A 25116-nucleotide genomic window follows, 5' to 3' on the forward strand; every position below is an offset into this window, starting at 1 on the left:
TAGATTCCAATTTTACATTAGTAATTCTGGTGTTGAAGGAGATGGATTTGGCAAGGAGGATTGCTTTTTTATATTGGGTAGCCATCTTGTTGAATTCTTTTTGGTGGATTCTTAGGGGTTAGTTTGGCGAGTACAGTGCGCTTCAAGGCACATAGTTCCAGACGTTCCGTGGTGAGCCATGAATCGGCATGTCGTACAGATTTTGCTTTTCTTAGAGATAGTGGGGCTATGGATTCCACGGCATTCGAGTGTATCGTTATTGCTTTCGGCTAACACAATAGGGTTGTTTGAGAATGGAGTTCTGACTACTGGAGAGTCTAGATAGGGTAGGAGGTTCTCTTTAGTTAATTTGCGGGCCCTCCTTGCAAGGGTGGGTGGTAAAGGAAAGGTGTGAGTTTTGATTTTGGTCGGTTTGGGAACGGAGAAGACGATGTCATGGTGGTCCGTCCAGGGGCATGAAGAGTTCGAGCTGACTGAGGCTGAACAGTTGTGGTCCGAGATCCAGTCTAGGATGCAACCTTTTGAGTGGGTTTGTGACTAGTTGCAGGAACCCCATGGCATTTAGGGCTTTAGCTAGTGATAAGGGGTTGGCGGGAGTGGCATTCATGATTAAAATCGAAATGGGAACTACTTTATTGTGGAATATTTCTTAACAGAACTAGGACTCTGCATTAGAAAATGAAGCAGACTTCTGAAAACGTCATGTTTTGACAAGTTTGGATTGCAAAGAAAATGTTAGGTTTCCCCATTTATATGACTACAGTGGGGAAAACGTAATGACAGCAACTTTGACCTAGAAAGTAAAAATGCCAATTACTCCCCCAGCAGCTAATGGGCTCGGGGGGGGGGGGGGGGGGTTAGCGTGGGGATTTCCAAACTAGAAACTCTGGCTTTGAAGCTTGACTAAATGTCAACACTTCCTGGATTCACCAAAGGACCAAATGTTTATTTGCTCTCAAAGACCTGCCTTGCACAGGAAAACAAAATGCCCTACAAATACAAGGAATATATTCTGAAAAGGGAACTCTCCAAACTTAACAGAATTCTCATCAATTAGGTCTTCCAAGCAGGATGCAATTCACACTGCCTCAGCTGAAGTCTGGCATTTGTGACAGAAAGTTGGTGCAATTACGATAGGCCTAGGATTGTCAACACTTGGCTGGTGCAACTGAACTTCAAAGAACTCAAACACTGGTGCTATGACATGGCCTCCGATTCATAAACAGCCAGCTCTGAAGCCTTAAAAAAAATGAACAGATAACATTTGGCTATTGCCAAACAAGGAACAGAATTAAACTTCATATTGGGATTCATACCATTACATGTTATTCAGTATTCATACTGCGCCCATCACCACTGTAATGGTTTTATGGCACCTGCCCTTGTCTGAGAAGTGGTGAATTGTGAGCCCACTAGGGTTTACATTACATGTAAAAAACAAATTAAAAAACAAACACCACAACTTGCCTCCATTTACATATGGAATCAAATTTTCTTAATTCTTTAAAGGGTGTAGAAACTTAGTTTTTAATTGTTTAGGATGAAAAACTATCACTTGAATGTAAAATTAAATTTATATTTTTGATGCTCGTTGTGCAAATTATATCAATATGGATTGTTTTGCACAGAAATGTTGCACTTTAGTGATTCATATATCCTAACATCCATAATGACAACGCAGTTATTCTGAAATGGGAATAGGATGTGTGAGAAAGTATCAGAAAGAAAAGTAAAACTCTGTGTCACACCAATTGCCGAAATCAGACTAGCATCACTGGATTCACCAGAGAGCAATCAATGAGTTGAATAGTAGTAACATGTTCACATGTGAGGAACACAAGGTTTTAGAAAATCACAATTGTTTAATGTAGAAATATCCAAGTTGACATAAAACTGGAGGTAAACTGGGTTTTACGTTACTCCCATTAATATGTTCAATGAGTATGAAGGGGGTGGGTTAGTGTGATGTCACACTTGATTATCCCATCACATACATTAACCAATTAGATTGGATAAAATGATACCTACATCTCTAGGAGCGTTAAAAGCCAAAACCAATAGAGATTCTTTAGACTGATTCACATTGACCGATGGAATGACAAAGGAGATAGATTTGACCAATGGAAGGACAATGGAATAGCTTGCTAGTAGACCACTGTGAAAGAGGCGTGTACGAAATTTAACACCAGTCCTTGCTCAGTGGACAAGGGAGGTAGACCCAGTGCAGGAGGAGAGATAAGAGACTGTATGAAAGCGGGCTTGCTTGCTGACTGATGCCAACCTGTTCCTAGAAGGGGCAAATTGAACCAGTCCTTGAAAGGGTAAGCACCAGTCCGAACCAAAGAAATTCCTAAGCAAGTATAACACCAATGGGAAATCTAAGGTAGGTATACACTAAAAGGGAATTGATTAAATTATGCCCCCTTTTCATTTGTGAAGTACTATGGGGGCAGTGGGGGAGGGGGGCGTACACAGACTGTACATATTGGAAAATTAGTAACTATTTCAGAAGCACATGAACCTAAGCAATTATAGATTTGATCAAAAAAGCCCAAATGAGCCGTGTGTTTTTCCTTTGTCCAACCGCAGTATGCTGCCAGTTAAATATTCCCAGTCTGCACAATACCGGTGCTCCGAGATTGACCATACCAATAAATTTGAGAGCGTATGAGCGCCGTTATTGAGAACAGACATGGGTTAAATAAACTTTCCTATGGAATTTTTTGCACAAGAGGGTCTAGAACCAAGTTTTAGCTCACCAACCCTTCACAGAGGAACTAACATTTGCATAACAGCCCACAAGGACAGTCCAGCACCGAAATCCCAGTACATTACATGTATATCCATGGCCAGCGTATTGCCAGTTTGTCCAACAGTAAAATATTCCCAGTTTGACAATCCCATAAACTCCTAGCTTGGGAAGCCAGGAATGGCATTGGTTTAAGCAATAGGAGTGCATTAAAAATGTGACCATTCCAATATCTACCATTTTACACAAGCCCAGTATATTCTGAGGTGGCCAAATTCAATTAGTTAGTGGTATACTATTGACAATCTCTGTATTCTCTAATGTGAGTTTGCCAATTTTCACAAATATATAACCATCATCATGTTCTTCCCCCTAGGATTGTTGTATGTGTTACACTACAAAGTCATATCTAGTGCCGAACCACTCTAGACTTAGGGAAAGGGTTAACTGCTACCAATTTTTCCCACTTTAGGTTGCCCATTGAAAGTGACAAATGTACACTTTTACTTAGTCTAGATATACTGTTAGGCTAGCAATATCTTGCATCTAGGTAGACTGTTCAGCTACCCCCAAAAAAAGGAAAAAACCTGCTAACCCAATTCTAACACCTCAACTTTCAACGTGTGTATATATAATAATTTATATAGCACCTATACACAATGTGTTTCAAAGCACTTCAAGGCAAGGGAGGGAACAAGGAAAAACAGACATTTTTACAGGCCATGAATAAGAATGTGAAATTAACTATCGTACTCGGCCTGGCGACATTTCAGAAGAAAAAGCTAAGACATAGATAAGGAAGGGAGGGGGGGTGGGAAGGAAATGGGAACAGACAGGCAACTACCGTACTAGGCCTGATTTCTGGTAAAGCCGGAGATTAACAAAAAGGTGAGGGAGAGGGGTGCAGAAAGGGAGAGGAGGAACAAAACAAGCGACAACGTACTAGGCCTGATGACATATCAGATAGTGCTGGGGGTGAGAAAACAAGTAGGGGGGGAGCCAAACAAGGTTGCTATCGTACTAGGTCAAGGACAATTCTGATAGAGTAAGTGCATAGAAGAAAGTAAGGAGGATAGGAAAAGGGAGAGAAGGGGAGAACAGAGTGAGCAGTGAAAAGGTGGAGAAGCAAGAGGGGAGAGCAAATACAATTGCAGAACTCCTTAGTAACACAATGTTGCGAGTGAACAGCAAATACAAGTCAGGATTCAAGATGAAAACGGGAACAGCATGATTCAGGGCCACCAGGAGTACAAGATGCAGGGAAAGTCCAGCATGAGAGTTGAGAGGGCGATGCACTGAGTTAATGAAGTCCATAAAAGTCAAATTCAAGCATTGGCAAAAAGGCATCGATGGTGAAACTAGAATGCATCAGGACAAACACTTCTGATACAAAAAACTCACAACCACTTCGCTGCACAGCAATCCGCATGCACTTCACCACATTGCAACAGACTAACACATAACCCAGCACAACAGCAGATGAGAATTCGTACCGACCCAAAAGATGCACTTCAGCTCGCTCAGCGAACGTTGCAAACTGAACTGAAGCTGCCAACAGGACATCACAACTGTCCTATTCCCATTACAGTCTACTAACCCCACCCACTCCCCTTTTTTCCCCACGCACCATCCTTTTCAGATACGCCAGAGCAACTGGGGACCGCCCCAGTGGCGAAAGTGCGCAGTACAAATACCTTTAACATGAACACAATAGAAGTTATCCAGCAAGCAAACATGTTAAACATGTGCAACTTAGAATGGTGCCTTTAGACTGCAAACAAAAAATTTCTCCAGTGGTTAATTATTTTTAGCAATTGATGTCATACAATTTGCCGCTTCTCTCATACACTTTTTGTATCCACTTTGTGGTTAAGTTTTTAGAATTTGTATCAGTTTCATACAGTTGTGCTCTTGTTATTCCATTACTGTTCATCCCATTATTATTCAACTCTCGACATGTTTCACCATAATAATTCTTATGGTTCATCAGGAGAGCCTGTATGCTTTTTTCCCCCCTTTGCGAGCCTAAAGAGACTTCAATTGCTTCCTTGCAATTTTTCCTTTTATATCCTTAACAAAAAGCAGAGGGAGAAAAATCCGATTTTCTTGCACAGCGCGAGTTTGCGTCAACGCAGTAAACGTCAACCCCCAGGCCATGTGAGGAGGAGGTTCCTCACAGCCCAAGGGTTGGATTTCATTCAGTTTCACACCAGCGTGCGTACAGCACACTGACAATGTAATTTCACTTGCCACAGCCATTTTGGCTACGGCAAGTGAAGGTAGGTATCTAACTCGATCGCTGGCATTTTCATGCCGTTTTGATCGCGTCGTTGGAAAGGGGAGACTCCTTTCCAACGACACCTACCTTTAAGCATTGCTGGGCGCAGATAGCTCGACCCGCGCTCAGCAATGCCACTTCACCACCAGAGATCCTTTTTTGAAGTGGGGATCAGGGTGTCACTTAGTATAGAAGCGCCCCTCTAACCCTCTGGCCTACAAAGCATGGGGCATTACCTTCTGCCCACCCCGGGGGCCAGATGGGCACATTAATGTGCCCATTTGCACCTAGGGAAGGGGAAAATGGAAAAAAAAAACTTTTTTTGGTTGGAGTTGTGGGGAGGGCAGGTCATGTATCCCTCCCTATGGGCAGATTCCTAGTGTAATCTGTCCCTAGGAAGGGGTACCTTTGTTTTTACTGGGAGTGGGGGTCTCTAGATTACCAGGGATGGCTTTTATGAAAGGGGTGGGGGTGTAAGCAGCATTATAGTTTGGATTTGTTTTTATGGGCCGACCACAGATCATTTTTTTTTTTCGTTTACAGTTGTGGCAAGCTGAAGATTTTGCTGGCTTATAAATGTAGTACAAAACTTTTGTTATTCTAGATTATAGTTGGGGGGCTGATTGTTATTGAGGTTGGCGGGACTGTGGCAAGTGTCAGTGGTGTGTGCGGGACCGGGTGGAGCAAAGGTAATGCCCAGAGAGCCCCAGAGGGAAAAGCTGTAACGGGTCAGACCGAGCTCCAGGCTGGGTTTGGAGACAGTTGAACCACGTGGGAGACAAGTGCCAAACACCAGGGACATCACCCCCAGACAATCCTGGAGCTCTGGCTGGGCTGCATTACAGCTTTCCTTTCCAAGGAGGGATGGGGATCTTGGCGGGGGCACCCTGGGATCGCCACTGGACTTTGGGACGGTCGCCCACATAGGAAACAAGCGCCCATGGTTGGGGACATCACCTCCGACCATCCTGGAGCACTGGCTGGGCTGTGTTACAGCTTTTCCCCCACTAGTGAGCCCTGGCTGCGTGCCAATGCCTCCCCAGAGGGGGAAATCTGTAATGCAGCCCAGACAGACCTTCAGGATGGTTAGGGGTACTGTCCCCAGCCTTGGGCACCAGTTTCCAATGTGGTTCAACCATCCCCAAGTGCAGCATTACTCCAGGGAGCACCTGGAGGGAAAGCTATAACACAGCCTAGCCAGGTCTCCAAGACGGAAGGGGGGTGAGGTCACCAGCGTTGGGTGCCTTTCTCCCATGTGGGTGGATGTCCCCAGGTCCAGCTTTTCCCTCCGGGTAGGGACCCCTGCTGGGGCTCTCAGGGAGAGCCAATGAGCTCTGGTGCTGTCCACCCAAATGGGAGACGGGCACCCAAGGCCGGGGACAACACCCCCCCCCCCCGCACTCTCCTGGAGCGCTGGCTGCACTGCGTCACAGCTGTTCCCTCAGGGTAGGGATGGGGACCCCACCAGGGCGCCATGGGACTGTCGCTGGACTTGGACAGTCAACACTTCTCCACCCAGGTCACTGCACCCACACATGTGAGGTTCCGTTTTAGTCGGGACACCTGTGGGAATGTGTTACCAGCGTGTTTCGGTAGATTCCTGGCGGCAAATGTCTAAAAATTGTGGTTTCTTTCCATAACTTTTGGACTTTGCTGGGTCTTGTGGATAATACATTTCAGGGCGATTAGCTAAAGTAAGAACTCTTTGGATTCCAACGGGTGCTTTCTTTACAGAAATGCATAGGGTTCCCCATTTTCCTTAGTGGCTGCGACACCCGAGGCCCAAATCTGTAGGTTGCCCACAAAATCAAATCCAGTCTTCCCCGGACCATCTGATGTACCAGTGTTTTAGCCTTTTCCCTTTGTCCCCAGGTCAGTGCACCGACGCATGCAAGGTACCATTTTTATCAGGACCCCTGTGTGAATGTAGGACATTTGTTTTCTCTTGGTGTTGATAACATTTTCATACATTTGCTACTGTACTTTGTTACACAACCCTTTCACTTCCCAAATGTAACCTACAGTCACTGCACGCTTGTGCAACCTGCATAAGACACCCATCCTTCAAAAGGTCTGCTTGGGCTTTCAAAATAGGTCTGCTTGCCATTCCTCACCACATTGGTTTCCTTATTTTAAAATACTAAGTATGTCTGTTTAGGCAGTCAGCATAAAAATCCTGTGTACCACGGCTCAGTTTTTGGCTTTTGGTATTGTTTGGTGAAAAATTATGAAAAATGTGTGATTTCCTAACGAGAAGAGTCGGAGGAATGTAGCAGTGCATTGCTTTGCTCAATATTCACAGAAGCCATTATATGTTACAGTTCCAAACATGTCCAGCACACCTTTTTTCCTGTCATTTATTTTTATCTACATGGTTATTGCTTGACCTGCACAAAGGAGCCCTTCCTAAACTTGGAATTTTGTCTACTTTTCAGAAATGTATCCCTTTCCGTCTTCCATTCAGCTTTCCTACCCTCTTCCATTGTGTCCAAACCGGTCCTATTGAAGAAAAAAAAAATGCCAAATTGCCTACCTCCCACAGAACTGATGGTAACCTTATAAAAGAACAAGTTACTTACCACGGGTAACGTACTTTGGATTGGATATTCTTCCCACATATTCCTCATCTTTGATAGCCTCCCAAAACAGAGCTAGTCTTGGACGTGGGAAAAGAATTTATATCGGCCTAAGCAGTTATCATGGACCGAGTGCAAGAGAGCTTTCCCGAAAGCTCCCTCTTGTGTGGAAGTGTCCAGGGAGTAATGTTTCACAAAAGTGTGTGGTAGACCATGTGGCTGCCGTACAAATGTCTTTAATAGGTACTCGTCTCTGAAGAGCGGAATAACCATACCCCCTCGTTGAGTGAGCTCAGGATATTTACCAGCCAGTCTATAGATTTCTTCGATAGCTGGAATAATCCATCTGGATAATGTCTGTTTAGTTATTGCTAACCCCAATGTATGCCCTGTATATCCAATTAATTGGTCGTCACGACAAATTTTTCCAGGATGAGGAGGGGGGATAGAAATTTGGTAAAACTATCTTTTGGGACAAATGGAAGTCAGACTATTTTTGGTAGAAATTACTCTTAATAACCTTATTCTTATGGAAGACCGTATATAGAGGTTTACAAGACAGTGCTTGTAATTCACTCGCCCTGTGGTGAAGATGTGATTGCACTAGCAAAACAGTTGTTAATGTTAATTGTCTCTCAACACATGAATGCATGGGTTCAAATGGAATGCATGTTGAGAACTTTAATCCAAGACTTAAATCCCAAACAGGAACCTGAAAGTGAGTCGGAGGAAACGCAGCGAGTCCCTGAAGAAACTAAATGATAAAAAGTAATTTTAAAGTACGAGGTTTCCCCTGAAGAGCGCTTGAAAATCGTAAGTGCTGCCAGATGAACTTTGATTGTTGCGATATGGAGCCCCAGATTTTCTAAGTGAAGTAGAAAAGTGGGTGTAGTGCACGGAAATGGATCCCCATTCTTATCCCTACACCAGCTGCTGAACTTGTTCAAATGACAGCAGTATAGGGATTTTTGTTGTTGGAGATTTTGCTTTTGGCTACAAGGCCATTACGTCTTCCAGGAGGTCCAAATCCTTGTAACTCAGTCTCTCAGAAACCATGCGTAAACGTGGAGTGTCTCGACCCTCTGATGGAGAACCCAACCCTCCTCGCACGAGAGACTGTCTCTTTGTACAAGACATATTGGAGGGCAGATGGACATGTCCAGAAGGTCCGTGTACCACTTCCTCCTGGCCCAATCCGGGGCAATTAGGATCATAGATTCCCCGAACATTCTCATACTCCTAAACACATGAGGAATGACGGGGATTGGAGGAAATGCATACAGGAGTGGAAACTCAGTCCACCACAAACGCGTCTCCTAGAGCAGAACAGTTTGCACTTCTGGTTGAGACTGGTCGTGGACAGATCCACTTGAGGGGTTCCCCAGAGGGTGAAGATCTCTTGAAGGACTTCCTGAGCTAGTTCCCACTAGTGGGAGACTGCTCTGCCTGAACACCCACCGCCGTGTTCTCCTCTCCCGCTAGATGAGCTGCCAATGGGGGAAGATTTTTTTAAATTGCCCAGTACCAGAGCTGCATTGCCTCTCTGCACAGTGGTAGTGACCGTACACCTCATGTTTAGGTAGTACATGGCCACTGAGTTGTCCGTCATAATCAGGATATCCTTTCCCTGAACAGAGGGTAGAAAGGCCTCCACTCCAAAAGATTGATATGTAGTGGACTCCGATGAATACCAGCAACCACCGATTGTCAGAACATTGGTGTGGGTTCCGCACCCCGTAAGTGAAGCGTCCGTCACTACAGTTATCTCCGGCCATGGTTGCCAAAAAGGTTCTCTCCAGAATGTTGTCCTCGCAAGCCCAACATCCTGCCTGAGAATACGGATCATTGAGTCTGAGAGCCCATTGGGGAGACCTCATTCTCAGGCGAGCCTCTGGCACCAGAAAAATGTGAGATGCCATGAGGCCGATCAACCTAAAAAAATAAATTAATAAAAAAATCCACCCCCAAAAAAAAACAACCCACACACAAAGGCCGGAAGACTGAGCACTCTGAAATTTGGTGACCATCTGCAGAATGTGATGAGCCCTCACCTCGGGTGGTGAGGCTTTTCCCGAGGTGGCGTTCAGGACTGCAAATAAATTGGAGTCTTTGAGATGGTATCACGTTTGACTTTGTAATTGAGGGAGAACACCAGTTTGTAAAGAAAGTGGCAAGTCACACTAAGATGTTCCAGGATCTGTTTGGGAAAACGAGCCCTGATCAGCTAATCGTCCAAGTAGGGGTAGACGTGACTCCCCCCTCTCCCAAGACTTGCTGCCACCACCAACTTGGTGAAAACCCTTGGGCCTGAGGGCAGCCCACATGGCAGAACTTGAAACTGAAAATGAGAACCACCAACTGAAAACCTTGGATACTCTGTGCTTGTGATGGATAGGCACATGTAAGTAAGCATCCTGAAGGTCCAATGATAGCATCCAGTCTTGTAGTTGGAGGGCCTGAAGGATCTGAGAAAGGGTAACCATCTTGAACTTGTGCTTCCTGAGAAACTTGTTCAGGTCGCTCAAGATGGGTCTCAATCCTCCGTCCTTTGGGGATTAGAAAATACGGGGAATACCAACCCTTGTTCCTGTCTGCTGCAGGTACTGTTCTATTGCACCTTTCTCTAGCAGGATCTGGAATTTTGAATGAGCTGTTCCCCGGTGGATGATCCTGAGGCCCTTTTTTGAAAAGGACGGCAGTAACCCCGGGCTACTGTTTCCATTGCCAAGGATCTGGGATTTTGTGGATTAAGGCTGCAGAGAGGTTTTGAGGTGGCTTAAAGCAGCGGCTGAAGGCAAAGCTTCTACTTCGATTTAGCACCTCGTCCACATTGAGCAAATCTTGTCCTCAGACTGGCTTGCCTCTCTCAATTGAGTAGAAACTAAATGACTTACCTCTCCAAGTCGACATACAGGAGTAGGAATGTTGAGGCCGTCTAATAGCGCCGCTATGATTTAGCTGCCGCATTTGAGTTCTGTAGCCTTTCCAGACTGTCAGCAGCCTTGCTACCAAACAGCCTTGAGCCGTCAAAAGGTATGTTGAGTTATCTAGATTGCATGTCTGGTGCAAATCCAGACTTCCCAGCCACAAAAATCTGCATAGCACGGTGCTAGTCGCCATGGATCTGCTACTACTATCTGAAGTATCCTGACTGGAGGCACTCCCACATTGCCTCCTTGCCACCCTTGATAGCCAGGAAGCAGTCTCCCTTCTTCTGGGATGTTGTCAGCCGCCATTGCTGCGCAATCCCACAGGATTAACGAAAATGTATATAAGGCACAGGTGGCATTTGCCGATTTCAAGGCCATGCTAACAGCAGTAACTACTTTCCACGTCCAAGCCTCCACCTGTTTATCATCAGTCTGTAGGAATGGTAGGATAAGCAGATTGGTTTGTGGCCGTGGCTGCTTGGATCACCAAACTTTTTGGAGTCTGGTGCTTGGTCAAGTAATCTGGGTCATTGCTTGATTGTCTATACATTTCTTGGGAAAGTTCTTAGTAACTGCAGAAATAGAATCTGGAGTTTACCCAATTTGTTGTAACCCTTTTTGCAAAGCAATATGAGAGGGCAAAATGGGATTCTCTGTGGACCTTGGTCTAATATGTGTCAAGTCATCCTGTTAAGGAGGAGCAGGTCTACTCCATCCCAAATATTCTACTACCTTGCTTATCAATTGTCTAAATGAGCTGTCAGCATGATCTGGCTTTCCAAATCCCAGCTCAGGAGTTTTATCTACTACATTGGCTGTTTGTAGTTGTCAGAGATCTTTAAGTCTAGATTAATCAGAAATAAACTCATCTGGCACATTTGGAGTGCCAGATTGAAGACCAACAGGGAACTGATCAGCAGATGGTTCATGTTCTTTATAGATTGAAGAAAGATTTAAAGAAATCTTTGTGGTAGAGGATTGTAAGATTTCTCTTGGGTTGCCTTCAATGGTTCCGAAGAGATCTTCAGAGTAGGCCTCAAGGCCAAATGGCGAAGTCTTCCAACAAGGCATCGATGGCTTCGATATAGTCGAAGGTTCCGACAGAGCGTTGATGGAACCGACTTGGTTTCTCGAATGGCTGGACTCTCGACTCATCTAGGTCATCTACACCTTTTCACTCTTTCGAGGCTTCAAAGCCTCTATAATAGGCAGGCTGGCATCCAGACCCAAGGGTGCACAAGATTTAGACTTTCCCTTGTCTAGGCAGAGCGACCGGGACATGGTCTTTCAAGGGTGTGGGGGCCTCCCTTTCGAAGATCAACCTCTGAAATTCTTCCCATTTTGCTGGCGAGTCGGTTTTAGTTGAACACGTTATTCTCGGGTGAATAGTCACTCGAGGAAGGAGGAGACCTATGACGTCTTTTCTTCAACTTCCTGGAAGATGAAGAATGACGCAGATGACTTCTCGAATGAGATGTCAATCTTTCTCAACAAGGAGAATCTCTCAACCTATCCGAAGTAAGTTTTGTTCAGCACAGAAAGGGATTTTGGAATTCTACCCATCCCCAATTAACCTTTGCGTTCTGTTAGGGAGAATTCTCAGAAATTTGCTAATTACCACTACCTTAGAGACCCCCAGCAGCTTTCCAGGTAAAAAATAAAAAAAATAAAAAACCAAGTCCTCAAAATCCAGCAGAGTGAGACCCTTTTTCCTCCCACTCATGTATTTTAAATGTCATTTTGTACACTGTTTCTTTTGGTTGTGGAGTCTGACACTCCATAGGCATCTTTCATATTGGGTCACAGCACCTTCAGTGGAGTGACACAGGTAAGTCGTTCAGATTGCCCAAAGGTTTAACTACCTTTTCTGGGATAAAATACTGTTTCCCAGAGCAGTAAAGTGAAATTGACTACTTACATTTGTAACTTTCTAGACCCAGCACACACTATCTTACAATAGGGTGCTGGAGGGGGTTCCCTAGTATTCCTTTTTGTTTAGCTTCTCATGTAAGATTATTATGTTACCCTTTCCTCACTGAATGGCTGGTGGCAGTGGTTAACTTTTTACAACCATTATGGGATTTTACCACGGGCTCCGTTCGCAGCCACGGTAAAGCACCAATGGGTGCCATTTTTGTCAAAATGGCCCCAGTCTTTGCCATTTCTTTGTGGAAAGGTCCTTCTTGAGATTTACTCTGCACGCCTAACCAGGTTTGGTCCCTTTGTTCATTTTGCCTTTGGTGGGATTCAAGAATGAAGCTTGCTTCTGGCTCCAGGGTGTCTGGCATGGGTAGGAAGTGAGGGGGTTCCCAAAACTCCCTGCGCTTAGTCTCCTAGGAGAAAGGAATGCACTCGTAAGTGATTGGCCAGCTAGCTGGAATGTATGGGAGCAAGCTGCATAAAAGGCGAGGCTTTATGTCTTGGAAGGCAGAGTCGACCACTGGACGAAGGAATCCAAAGAACTTGGAAGAGACGCCTGCTGCAACTCCTGGACCGTTGGTTTGCCCGGTGAAGCCCTGCTGCTCGACATCCTCTCAAAGCTGGTCGACTTTCCAGTGCAGTCACTGCTGGAAGCGAATGGCCAGGGAGAGGAACACCAGTTTGTGTGCGTTGCTTTTAAGCTGGCCAAGAGCTGCAGGAAGATCCTCCGGACTCCCAGGAAGCAGGGCTGACCGAGCCTGAGCCCCCTCAACAGAGTGTGGGACCCCAGATGCAAGGAAAGCCTATCTCAACAGCCAGGAACCGCGGTGTCGCAATTTGCGGTAGATGCCAGGAGCTGAAACACCAAACCACAACTTGTCTGAAGTTTGCCGGTTGCGAGCGGTGTCCGTCCCATTGCAGTGCAGGAGTCCCCAGAAGTCCTCCCTCTTGTCCGCACGACTGAGGCCCAGGAACAGTGAGATCTTCAGAGCTGCACAGGAACAGAAGTCACCTGCTGCACTTTTTCTTCAACCTAAAAGGTACTGTAAAGTCTAAAAGAACTTACCTCTTGTTGTGTAGCCACTTGTCCCCGTTGGGGACTTGCTTGTAGCTTCTTTACTTCACAAGCCTAATCAGCTTGTGGCCATATTTTCAGTTTCTTCTATTCTACCAATACTTTTTAAACATTGGAAAAGAATTTCTACTTACCTGCAACAAGTGTTTCAGTTCACCTGGACTTTTGCTAACTTAACTTATTAGCTGGCCTGGCTCCCGGAATGACTCCTCTTCTGCTTATGTGTTTTGCCTTCCATCCAGGAAAGGATCAACTAACTTTGCATTGGGGGGTTGTTTTGAAAGAACTTACCTACTTAAGAATGACTGAAATCTTGTTTAGTCTGAACTCTCTTCTCTTCAACACTACTCCCAAGAATATTCTAAACGCAACAGTGATATATTAATGCCAACAGCACCCTAGCTATGGAAGTCACCGGAGGGTGTAGGTAGTGCCTGTGTGTCATCTCAAATTGGTATTTGCTGATTTAGATAACTAAGAGTGTGTACTTTTGGAGTGCATTTGTGTGTTGCTTTATATTGCTCCCTACTGAAGGCGGCTTATTTTAGCTAACTGGTAAATTAATTGTTTACTCAAGAAACCTTGTGTGTAAGAGTCTATTTGAATACTTGTCACCGAATCTGTTACTACCCTACAGTTCACATTGACCCCTCTTGAGATAAGCCTGGCTGCTCCACACTCTACCAACCTGTGTAGTGCAGCCTTATACCAAAGGTGGGATTTCTATTGCCAGGAGGTCAGGGTTGTTGTAGTGCACCAAAAGCGTACTGCACACAATCTTACCTAACACGCTCTCTCCGAGCTTTGTCAGTCGTCGCCTTACAGCTTTTCCACTCCGTCGTACGATACCCTGTACCGAGGCACCACACGCAAACACGGTGGGGGTCGGTGATTGACATTTTCGACCCGCAATACTGACATTTCTTAAAACCAGTTTTGGGCGTCGATTGAATTGACAGTGAAGGCATGACGTTTTATTTAACGAACTGCAGCGTGCCATAATTTCTCTCGTAGCAAAAGCAGCGCCAGAAAAATTGAACTGAAGCTAATGGGCGCTGCTGCGTCTGCCACAGATTCTGCGGATGACATCACCCATCTGACGGAGGCCTTTAAGGGACATCAAGTCATCGACTCTACCGCACAGCACCCTGTCGAGAATTTCTTTTCCGAAGCAGCTGAAGCTGGAAGCCAATTATCAAAGACGAGCAATAAGTGGGAGGACACAATACATTCGAAAATATGTTTTCTGGCTTCCAATCAACCTGCTCTTGAAAGCTTGGGAAATGGCGAATTCAGAACAGCAAACCATTTGTTCCTAGATCTTACAAGGAACAACCACAGGTTTCTTTGTACCTCATTTTATTTTCTGAAAAAAAACACAATGTAGTCCTTTTGTTATTTTCTCACACCCCCACCCCTACAGCAAACTAGTCATCCTTGGTGGCGTTATGACCGCCTGCATGTGGGAAGCAGAGGGTGCAAATATGGCCAGGCTATCACTTGTAACAAAGATGTTACCATGGATTGAATGCTGGCATACCAAAATGTCAAAAAGAGGGCTCAGTACTGGGAGGGAAAGCCCTCAGCAGTTAGTGTATTTGGTGTTAATGGAGAAATCTGATTAAATTAAGATTACTTCTTCTCTGGAATGCATTTGCACACTGTCCCAAAACACATAACTCCACCCCACAAAGGCATTTATAAGCCAGTGTCTCTTCAGGAGAACATTGGCCTCTGGTTTATCTGGATTCTCTGGCATTTTCTAATACACCCGGTCTACTCACTCCTGTACCGCTTTCGGATACATCAACTGCCATGAACCAAATTCAGTATCATGGACTCTGCACATACAAAATGCACAACTAGTGCCGGTTCTAAGCAGCCTTACCTGCCATTCTCTTCACATGGCCTAAAGTCAGACTTCAATATTTATATGATAAACTGCCAGAAAAGTGACTTTGGTGCAAACAGGATTTTTTTCAGAACCAATTAAAGCAGATCTATCTATATACTGAAAATGACAGTTCGGTACCAAGGACCTAGAGAGTCCGCCATGGAGTTAACTGGTGGCTGTTGGAAAGGCTAATCCTGACCAGAATGCACATGGAGGTTTATTTCAGAGGTGAGGAATCCGAGAGGTAGCTTGCCATTAGAAGTATACAGATGTTAGAATTAAAACAGACAAAGACAGTTAAGATGGGTATGCATTGCCACTTTAATACAATTATAGTTTAGGCAGCCAGACAATTGCATGATCAGAAAGACTGACAATATAACAAGATTGTTACTTACGTGCAGAGGATGGCCTGGTCTTCTCGATCTGTAAGAGAAGAAACAAGCAATGAGAAAGCGAACAAGATATCAACCCCCTTCAATTCGCTTTTGAAGCCCACCAAAACGGTACCTTAGCCCGTCAACCATCTACTAGGCTGCTGTCAGCTCTCATTACCTCACTGGTAGAAAATCTGAAGCAGTATTTTTTCTTTAATAGAACAGATGCCGGAGACCATAAACAATAGGAGGAAGCCACCACCAAGCAACAATTGTGAAAATCGGATAGTTTATGCAACGCAACGGTTCTTTTCATGGATTCACATGCCTTTTCGAAAATCCCAACATCAGTTTAAGCAGATGATATAAAATGAGCGTGGTCACTGTAGTATCCATTCAGAAAGCCATTCACTAAAAGCAGGGGTTTGCAAGGTTTTGCTCTAAAGAGAGGTTGGCGCTTCAAATCCCACCAGCCCTAGTCAGTATGGTCAATGGCAAGGGATACGGAGTCAGTCCAAAATATGTAAAAAGCTGCAGGTTGTAGACACCTGCACGCGAGGACAAAACATGCGACTGCTACCAATTAGTTTAGATTTCGATGAAGGTTTACACCTAAGATGCAAACATTACAAAATTATTTCTCAGCATCTCCTAAAGCATGCTTACACTGGCTGCCATGCTTGCTCCAAAATATTAAACTGCGTTTACCAGGGTGGGGTTAGGCGGGACCAAGGCTACACTTTAAGGAACAAGTTACTTACCTGTAACTGTTGTTCTCCAGCATGGGTCTGGCATGGATTCACATGCTCATGAATATTCCCCGTCGTCAGGCTGGGAATCCTCGGTAAAGAAAAAACCAGTATCAGTTTCGTTTCTGATCTGTCTTTCGTAGTAATAACCAATCACTGGTCTCTGCGTCATACTGACCACAGCCAATGACTGCCCTCTACCTAAGCACCGCCTCTGGCAGCCATCTTCAGATTTGGAAGCACGTGAAGTGGCAGTATGACCAAGTGAAGAGCCGCAGAGGGGTAGGCGGGAGGGTTCGCATGTGAATCCATGCCAGACCCCTGCTGGAGAACAACAGTTACAGGTAAGTAACTTGTTCCTTCTCCAGCATGGGGTCTGGCATGGATTCACATGCTCATGAATAAAGAATACATAGCAGTACACACATGCACAACCACGGGAGGTGGCAAAGGCTCAACATTAAGCATTACATCAAACTCAACATTAAGCATCTCACCTCCTCACCAGGCTCACCTCAGGCGAACAGGTTGCGCAGCACTGCTTGGCCGACCCTGGACTCCTCCCTGGAATCCCGGTCGACGCAGTAGAATTTCGTGAAGGTGTGCGTCGACCTCCACGTAGCAGCCCTGCATATGTCCAGCAGGGGCACACCAGAAAGGAACGCCGTGGTAGCTGCGATCGCTCTGGTGGAATGGGCTCTCGGACGGCCATGCAGCGGTCGGTTTGCCAACCGATGACAGTACATGATACAGCCGGAGAGCCATCTGGAAATGGAAGCCTTCAAGAGAGCCTTCCCCTGATTGACAGGTCCAAAGTTCACAAAGAGTTGTGACGTCTTCCGAAAACACTTCGTGCGGTCCACGTAGAACTTCAGCGCTCTAGCCACATCCAGCGAGTGCAAAGTCCTCTCAGCCGGCGACGAAGGCGACGGGAAGAACACAGGCAACACCAAGGGTTCGTTGAGATGGAAGTCCGACGGTACCTTGGGCATGAAGGAGGGGTGCGTCCTGAGCACTACCCTCGTGTCGTGAAATTCAAGTACGGGGCCTTGCAGGAAAGGGCCTGGATCTCTCCCACCCGTCGTGCGGAGGTGATGGCCACAAGAAACGCTGTTTTCCACGACAGAAACTTCAACGGGGCCGAGTGCAGAGGCTCGAACGGAGGTCCCATGAGCTTGGTCAGCACCACGTTGAGCTCCCACGCCGGGGCCGGAGCCTTCACCGGCGGGAACGATCTGAACAGTCCCTTCATGAACTCTTTCACCAGACGATGAGACCACAAGGACGTCCGCCCCGTGGTTCTGGTGTATCGGGAGATCGCAGCAAGATGAATCTTGATGGACGCGTGTGCCAGTCCAGCTTTGGCCAGCGTCAGCAGGTAGGGCAGTACCTGGGGAGCCGTGATCCGTAGAGGGTTAATCTTCTGTGCGTGGCACCAGACAGAGAACCTCTTCCATTTGTGTCCGTAGCATTTAAGAGTCGAGGACGCCCTGGCCTTTGCAAGAACCTCTCTGCAGTTGGCCGGTATGTCGTATCCTCCAAACTCTAGCGCTGCAGGAGCCAGGCCTGCAAGTTCAGCGATTTCAGGTCGTGGTGGAGGATGGCGCCTCCTTCCCTGGAGAGTAGATCCGCGTCCACCGGCAGCTTGATTGGCGGGGACGCTGACAAGTCCAGAAGGTCCGGGAACCATATCTACCTCGGCCACGCAGGTGCGACGAGGATCATCCTGCACCGTGACCTCTTGAGCTGGTTGACGAGCCGGATTAGCAGTGGCAAAGGAGGGAACGCGTAGAGGAACAGGCCCTCCCAGGGGAACGAGAAAGCATCGCCCATGCTCCTAGCCTGGGGAAACCTGCTGGCGAACCTCCGGCACTTGGAGTTCGTCGCCGTCGCGAACAGGTCGATCTGGGGTGTGCCCCACCGTCGGAAGAGGCGATCCACTAGATCCTGCCGTAGTTCCCACTCGTGGCACGAGCGCAGCTCCCTGCTGAGTGAGTCGGCGATGGTGTTTTTTATCCCTGCCAGATGAAACGGCACCAGAAACATCCTTTGGGCGACGGCCCAATGCCACAGGTCCTGCGCCTCCTTGGACAGTGCTGGGGACCTGGTTCCACCCTGTTTCCTGATGTAAAACATGGTGGTGGTGTTGTCGGTGAAGATCCTCACCACCTTGCCCTTGAGGGACGGAAGGAAGGACCTGAGGGCCCAGAACACTGCACGGAGCTCCAGGACGTTGATATGGAGGGACTTCTCCGTCGGGAGCCAAAGGCCTCTCGCGTGCAGATTTTCGGTGTGCGCTCCCCACCCTTCCAGGGAGGCATCCGTGGTCACTGTCTCCTGGTGGTCTGGGGTCTGGAAGTCCATGCCCGCCGCCAGATGCGCGCGGATGCCCCACCACCGGACCGCTCGGCGGAAACTCTCGTCGAGTGTGATCCTCTCCTCGAAGCCGCCCGTCGTTTGGATCCAGCGCGCGCCCAGGAACTCCTGCAACGGGCGCATCCGGAGCCTGCACATGGGAATGAGGTAGATGCAAGAAGACATCATTCCGAGGAGGGACTTGATGGACCTCACCTTGGCCGCGTCGGAAACCAACATCCGCTGTACCTTGCCCAGGATGGACCTGGTCCTTTCCTCCGACGGGGAGGCCAGAAGGGACACTGTCGAGCTTCGCTCCCAGAAACAGTGCGTTTTGCGCGGGTACCAGGTGGGACTTGGCGTAGTTCACGGAGAATCCCAGGTCCGTGAGAAGTTGGACGGTCCTTGCCGTGTGATCCACGGCGAGCTCCCTCGTCTTGGCTCGGATGAGCCAGTCGTCCAGGTAGGGGTAGACGTGGATCCCCTCGCGGCGCAGCTGCGCCGCCACCGGTGCAAGGTACTTGGTGAATACCCTGGGTGCCGACCGTAGTCCGAAGGGGAGGGCTTTGAACTGGTAGTGACGCCCTTGGACCACAAACCTGAGGAATTTTCGGTGCCCCTTTAGGATGGGAATATGGAAGTAGGCATCCTCCAAATCCAACGACGCGACAGGAAGTCTCCTTCCTCCAGCTGACCCAGGACGTGCTGGAGGGTGACCATCTGGAACTTTTGCGCCTTGATGAACTTGTTCAGACGTCGCAGGTCCAGGATGGGGCGCCATCCCCCAGTCTTCTTCTTCACGAGGAAGTATCTCGAGTAAACTCCGGAGCCCCGAAGCCTCTTTGGGACGAGTTCGATGGCGCCCTTCCTGAGCATCGCCTTTACCTCCAGGAGAAGTTGAGGGACGTGAAGTTCTTTCCTGGCCACGGGGGGGACGCGTGGACACCTTCTTTGAAACTCGAGCGCGTGGCCCCGGGCCAAGGCGTCCAGCACCCAACGGTCGGTGGAGATGGACTCCCACACGCTGACGAAGCTCGCCAGCCGGCCTCCCACCGGGGTGCTTCGGTGGGGGCCCGACCCCACGGCCGGTTCAATCCTGCTTGGCGACGACGGCGGGGGCCGCCAGACTTGCCTCGTCCTCTGCAGGCCTCCTGAGCCGACGAGCGGGCCGCTTGACGGTAGGTGGAGAAACCGCCGCCGGAACTTTTGGAGGCGCCCTTGCCTCCGCTGCTCCGAAAGGGCGTCCGTCGTTGCTGCAGAACTCCAAGGGCCCGGGCCGTCTCGGTGTCCGCTTTAATGGCCTGAAGGGAATCGTCCAGTGTTTTCCCAAACAGGTTGTCCTCTGGTCTGAACGTCTTGACGGAAGTCCGTAGCCTTGAGCCATCCACGCCGCCTAAGGCAAACGCCGTTGCCCAACTGGCGGAACCCAGTGTCGGCGATGTCCGTCGCAACGGTAATGGCGTGGTCCGAAGCCACCTCACCTTCCTGCAGGATCTCCAGGGCCTCTGCCCTCTTGTCGTCCGGCAAGAAGTCCAGCAGGGGAGCCAGTTTGTACCAGAGCTCCCTGTCGTAGCGGGCCACGATAGCCAAGGCGTTGGCCGCTTTAATCGTCGTCGCCGCAGACGAGATGACTCTGCGTCCCATAGCGTCCAATTTCTTTCCCTCGCCGTCCGGTGGGGAAGTCGATGTGGAGGCCGCACCCCCCCCCCCCCCGCTTTTTTCCTGGCCGCCGCGGAGACGATGGAGTCCGGGGTGGGCTGTGCCCGGAGGCACAGGGGGGCCGTGTCCGGGACCCGGTACTTCTTCTCGTACCGGTCTCTTCTAGCTGGCGTCGTGGAAGGGTTCTTGAGGAGGGTGAGGCCCTCATCCCAAATGTCGTCCAATAGAGGCACTGAGAAGACCGTCTTCCTCTTGGCCTCGCGCCGCTGATAAAGGAAGCCTTCCTTCTTCTCCTCAGGGCAGAGTTGGAAAAGCTCGGATGCCCTGGTGATCATGGAGTGGAACGATCCAATCTCATCGGGCGGAGAAGCCCTGGTGGGAGGCGACGACGGTACATCCTCGTCGTATACCTCGTCGTCCGTACCCGTCGCTGCCGTGTCAGTCCCCGTATCATCCCCTCGGGTGGACGGGGAGGAGGGCTGGAAGGGGCGCGACGGCTGAAAAGGAGGCGGAGGGTGGATCCTTCTTTTCTTGGTAGGGGGGGAACACCAGAAGGTCCCGGTTTTGGGTCCCCCGACGGGAGAGGTTCCGTCGGCAACGGTAGTCTCGTCCTTATCTCTGAGCATAAGGACTGTATAGCCAACAAAATGGCCGCCGAGTTGTCTCGCGGCGCTGGCAGAGGGGAATCCGACGGGCGATCAGGGGCCCCGACGGGTCGGTCTTCTTCCACGCCGAGGCCGTGGCTTAAGACTTCGACCAGCTCCTCCTCCGAGGTTGCGGCCGAATCTACGACGACGCCCTGCCCCCCCTTTTTCTTCCCCACGGGGGTCCTATCGATGGGCACAAAAGAGGACTCCCTCCGAGGTGGCAGGGAGACTGAGCCCCGAGGTCGCCACCACTGGTGTAGCCTCCACAGGCTGAGCCAGGGCCGCCGCGACAGTTTCGATAGAGGGCTTGGCCGGATGGATTAAGGCCTTCACCACCTTAGGTGCGCTCACCGCCTTATCCTTGAGGGGGGGGGGGACACTGCCTCGCTCCCCCTCCGCCTTCGAGCTCAACCGGGGCCTCTCCAGGAGCTTCGCCGGGTGCTCGGCCTTCCTCTTACCCGACCCCGAGCGTTGGCTCGTGGTTGATGGTGCCGGGGAGGGTGCGCCCTGCCTGGCGCCCGTAGAGCCCGACCGTTCTGCGCTCCCGGTGCCAGCGGACTCGCGGTGCTTGGCCTTATGTTGGACCCCCGTCGCCGGGGCGTCCTCAAAGGTCTTAGAAGACCGCTCGGCTTTCTTCCTCTTCTTCTCGCCGGACGGGCTCTTCCCTTCCAGCCATTTGGCGAGACGTTGATGGCGGTCCTTCATGGTCCGCTCCGACATGTTGCCGCAAAACGCACAGTCCTTCTCCACGTGCGTCTTGTCCTCATGTAGGCAGTAAAGACAAAAAGAGTGTTCGTCCTCCTTGAAGACGTTCTGCAGCTGGCATCCAGGGCAGACCCTGAACAGCTTTCCGGGCGTCGAGCTTCCCTTCTCCTGGGCCATGACCGGGCCTGAGAAACTTCTGGAGTCCTCCAAAAGCGTAGCTCGACGAAATCTTCACCCTTGAGGGGCGCAGACGAATCCGACACGGGTCCCCGTTGATCGGATGGAGAATCGGTGGAGCTTGAGGCTCTTTTTGACCGAAAAAACGAAGTTTTGAGAAAAACCGTGAAAAAAATAGCACTAACGCTCGAGAGCAATAGCACGAGGATCCCAACACATGAACGTGCGGTAAAAATCTGAAGATGGCTGCCAGAGGCGGTGCTTAGGTAGAGGGCAGTCATTGGCTGTGGTCAGTATGACGCAGAGACCAGTGATTGGTTATTACTACGAAAGACAGATCAGAAACGAAACTGATACTGGTTTTTTCTTTACCGAGGATTCCCAGCCTGACGACGGGGAATATTCATGAGCATGTGAATCCATGCCAGACCCCATGCTGGAGAAAGATAATTCACCAGTGTGGCCAACTGGTTTCTGCGGTCATGCATGGTCACAGATGCAGCATGGCTTGAGAAATTGATGGAACCTCAACACGGCCAGCCATATGCACTGGTACCGTGTTTCCCAGCACAACTGGGGGCTGCCAATCCAGAATCCATATTTAGGGGATTCTAGGGGACATTATACCCCCACACCCAATCTGCCCTTCTCCTGTCCCAGTTAGTGTTTTATGGTCCCTTGATCTTTTTGGTGGCCTTCCTGAAGTCCCCCTCCCATGTATCTTTTAACCCATTATAAAGTGTATGGTACTGGATCGTCCATAGCGGTGCTTCTCATGCATCCCATTTCTGTCCACCCTAGTAGAATTGTGTCGCTATAATTTGATTTTAGGGAATTTTAGGGAATAGGTTTGCACATTGGTGGCTTAATGTAGCTTTTTGGTAGCCATTGGAAATACCAACCGGTTTCAAATCCTGCTCCTGGCCATTTTGCATTCTAGGCCCTCCCTTTGTCTAGGGACCAGGAGGTAGGTTCAAATTGCTGAGCATGTGGGTTCTTTGTGAGCCTCTCACAGGCTATATTTGGGCTATGCCTTGCCCCAACTCGCTTTGTTGTGTTCCTGGAACTTCAGTCGGCATCAAGCCTACAAATAAGGGGTGTATCAGCAACTTTCACCTCCTAAAAATAGGCAAATACTCTTAATAAAATTAAAGGGGGGGGGGGGGGGGGTGTGCAAAAATACTCCCAAGAAAAAGAATAATCGGAAACTGACAGACGTAGGACCGTCTGCCCCTGCTTTCTCCCAAAACGCTCCATGGATATCAATAAGTACACCGGTATTGTTTATGTTGCATGAATAACTGGGTGCAATAAATTACAAAAACACTTCTGTTTTCTAGGTAAACATTTTTACTCGCTTATAAAAATACTTCCACTGTGATATGGAATTACATTTTATTCCTGCAAAGGTCATTTTACTCAACATTTTTAAAAATAAGGCGTAAAATACTCCCATATCAAGGTCTTATCCTGGTTTGGGTTTTTGCTAATCAGTCCAGGCCAGCTTTTTTTGAGACTGCAGTGGACTCCCCACATCTGCTGGGTCGAGCGCTCCACTTTGGGGCAATTTCTGGGTTGTTTTGCGGTTTACCACCAGGACACTTTGCTTGGCTGTGTGCGGCAGCAAGTTAATCACTGTACTGGATCTTCAGTTTGGCCCATCCAAGGATGCCACAAGCCACAGTCTCCATCTTGGGACCATTTGCTGCCTTCTTCATAAGTTCCCACTGCTGGGAGAAATTTGTTACGGTTCCCTCTTCTCCCTCACCGGATCCGTCACTCCAGGTTTGAAGGTAGAGACTCTGGGATGAACCTTTGTTTCATTGCTGTGATCTTTGCTGGCCAAGTGTTCAAGTCCTACAATCCTGAATCCTGCAAACTGCACCGGTGGGAAAGAAGTCTAATCACTGGGTTGTTTTGTTCTGCAGGAGCAGTTGTCACTGAAGCCACAGACACTATGCCAGGAAGCCTGGTAAATGAAGATGTCTGGTGAAACCCCAGGCTAAATCGTTGTGGCAGCCCAGGATAACAAGCCCAGGCTGGAGTAAGAAGGCAACCCAGATAAAGCTCCAGCTGTCTACCCCATCCATCCCTATGATGCAAAGCAACAGGGCAGGAGGAGAACAAGCAGCAGGCCACAGGGCAGCAGTGAACACAGCAGTGTCCCCGTGATACCGGGGACGCCACTTGAACTAAAGATGGCACACTGGGCATGCCAAATGTATAAGGGGGCCGCGGGTACAACCAGTGAGTGTGGGTGGCAACTAACCAGCTAAGGGGGCCACCCTGAAGTTTTAAAAGTCTGCAGGTCACAGGGGTGATAGGCAGACCCCTATGTGAGCAGGGGCCGCACAGGAACATTTAGAGGGGCACGGGCAGCTCCAAGTGGTGGATGGGACCACCCAGGAGAAAGCACCAGTTGGGGGGTGGGGGGCAGGCATCGGGAGAACAGGGACAAGCTCCCGCCAGCCCAAGCTTCATCGGGGGGACAGCACCAAAAGGTAACCGACTGGAGCAGTCACCCCCCCCCCCATTGTGACATAACAGGCTTCATGGAACAAGTTACTTACCTTTAACTATTGTTCTGCAGCATGGATTAACATGCTCATGAATATTCCCCCGTCGTCAGGTCGGTAATCCTCAGTAAAAGAAAAATGTGCATTTCACTTACAAACTGTTTTTCTCCTATAAACAAATCACTGAGCTCTGGGTCATACTGCCCCCAGCCTAAACCCCTCCCCTGGCAGCCATCTTCAGATTTGGTAGCACATAAAGTGGCAGGAGGACCAAGAAGAGCTGCAGAGGGGCAGGAGGGAGCGTTTGCATGTGAATCAATGCCAGACCCATGTTGGAGAAATTATAAGTTAGTCACTCACCGTAGTGACTAACGTACTCCTAGTCCATAGTACTCCTTTCCTCCATACTGTATGGGCGTCCCTTCAAAAGGGACGGGAGACAACCTTTTTCACCAGAAAAAACCTTCCACTTTAAATTTAGAGGGGCGCGGCCCAGGGAGCATGCGCTG

The 25116-nt window shown here is 48.7% G+C and overlaps 1 protein-coding gene across 2 annotated transcripts in view; it reads right to left on the minus strand.

The window, feature by feature from the left end:
* MYH9 (myosin heavy chain 9) overlaps positions 1-25116 on the minus strand; it is a 500061-nt gene that overhangs the window by 307398 nt on the left and 167547 nt on the right. For both annotated transcript variants that reach the window (XM_069654373.1, XM_069654374.1), the window contains exon 4: positions 15821-15848. In XM_069654373.1, the coding sequence (XP_069510474.1) occupies positions 15821-15848 (28 nt within the window). The remainder of the gene's footprint in view (positions 1-15820; positions 15849-25116) is intronic.

The sequence above is a fragment of the Ambystoma mexicanum genome, chromosome 3q (assembly GCF_040938575.1).
Source record: "Ambystoma mexicanum isolate Mex_15411 chromosome 3q, UKY_AmexF1_1, whole genome shotgun sequence".
Classification (NCBI taxonomy): domain Eukaryota; kingdom Metazoa; phylum Chordata; class Amphibia; order Caudata; family Ambystomatidae; genus Ambystoma; species Ambystoma mexicanum.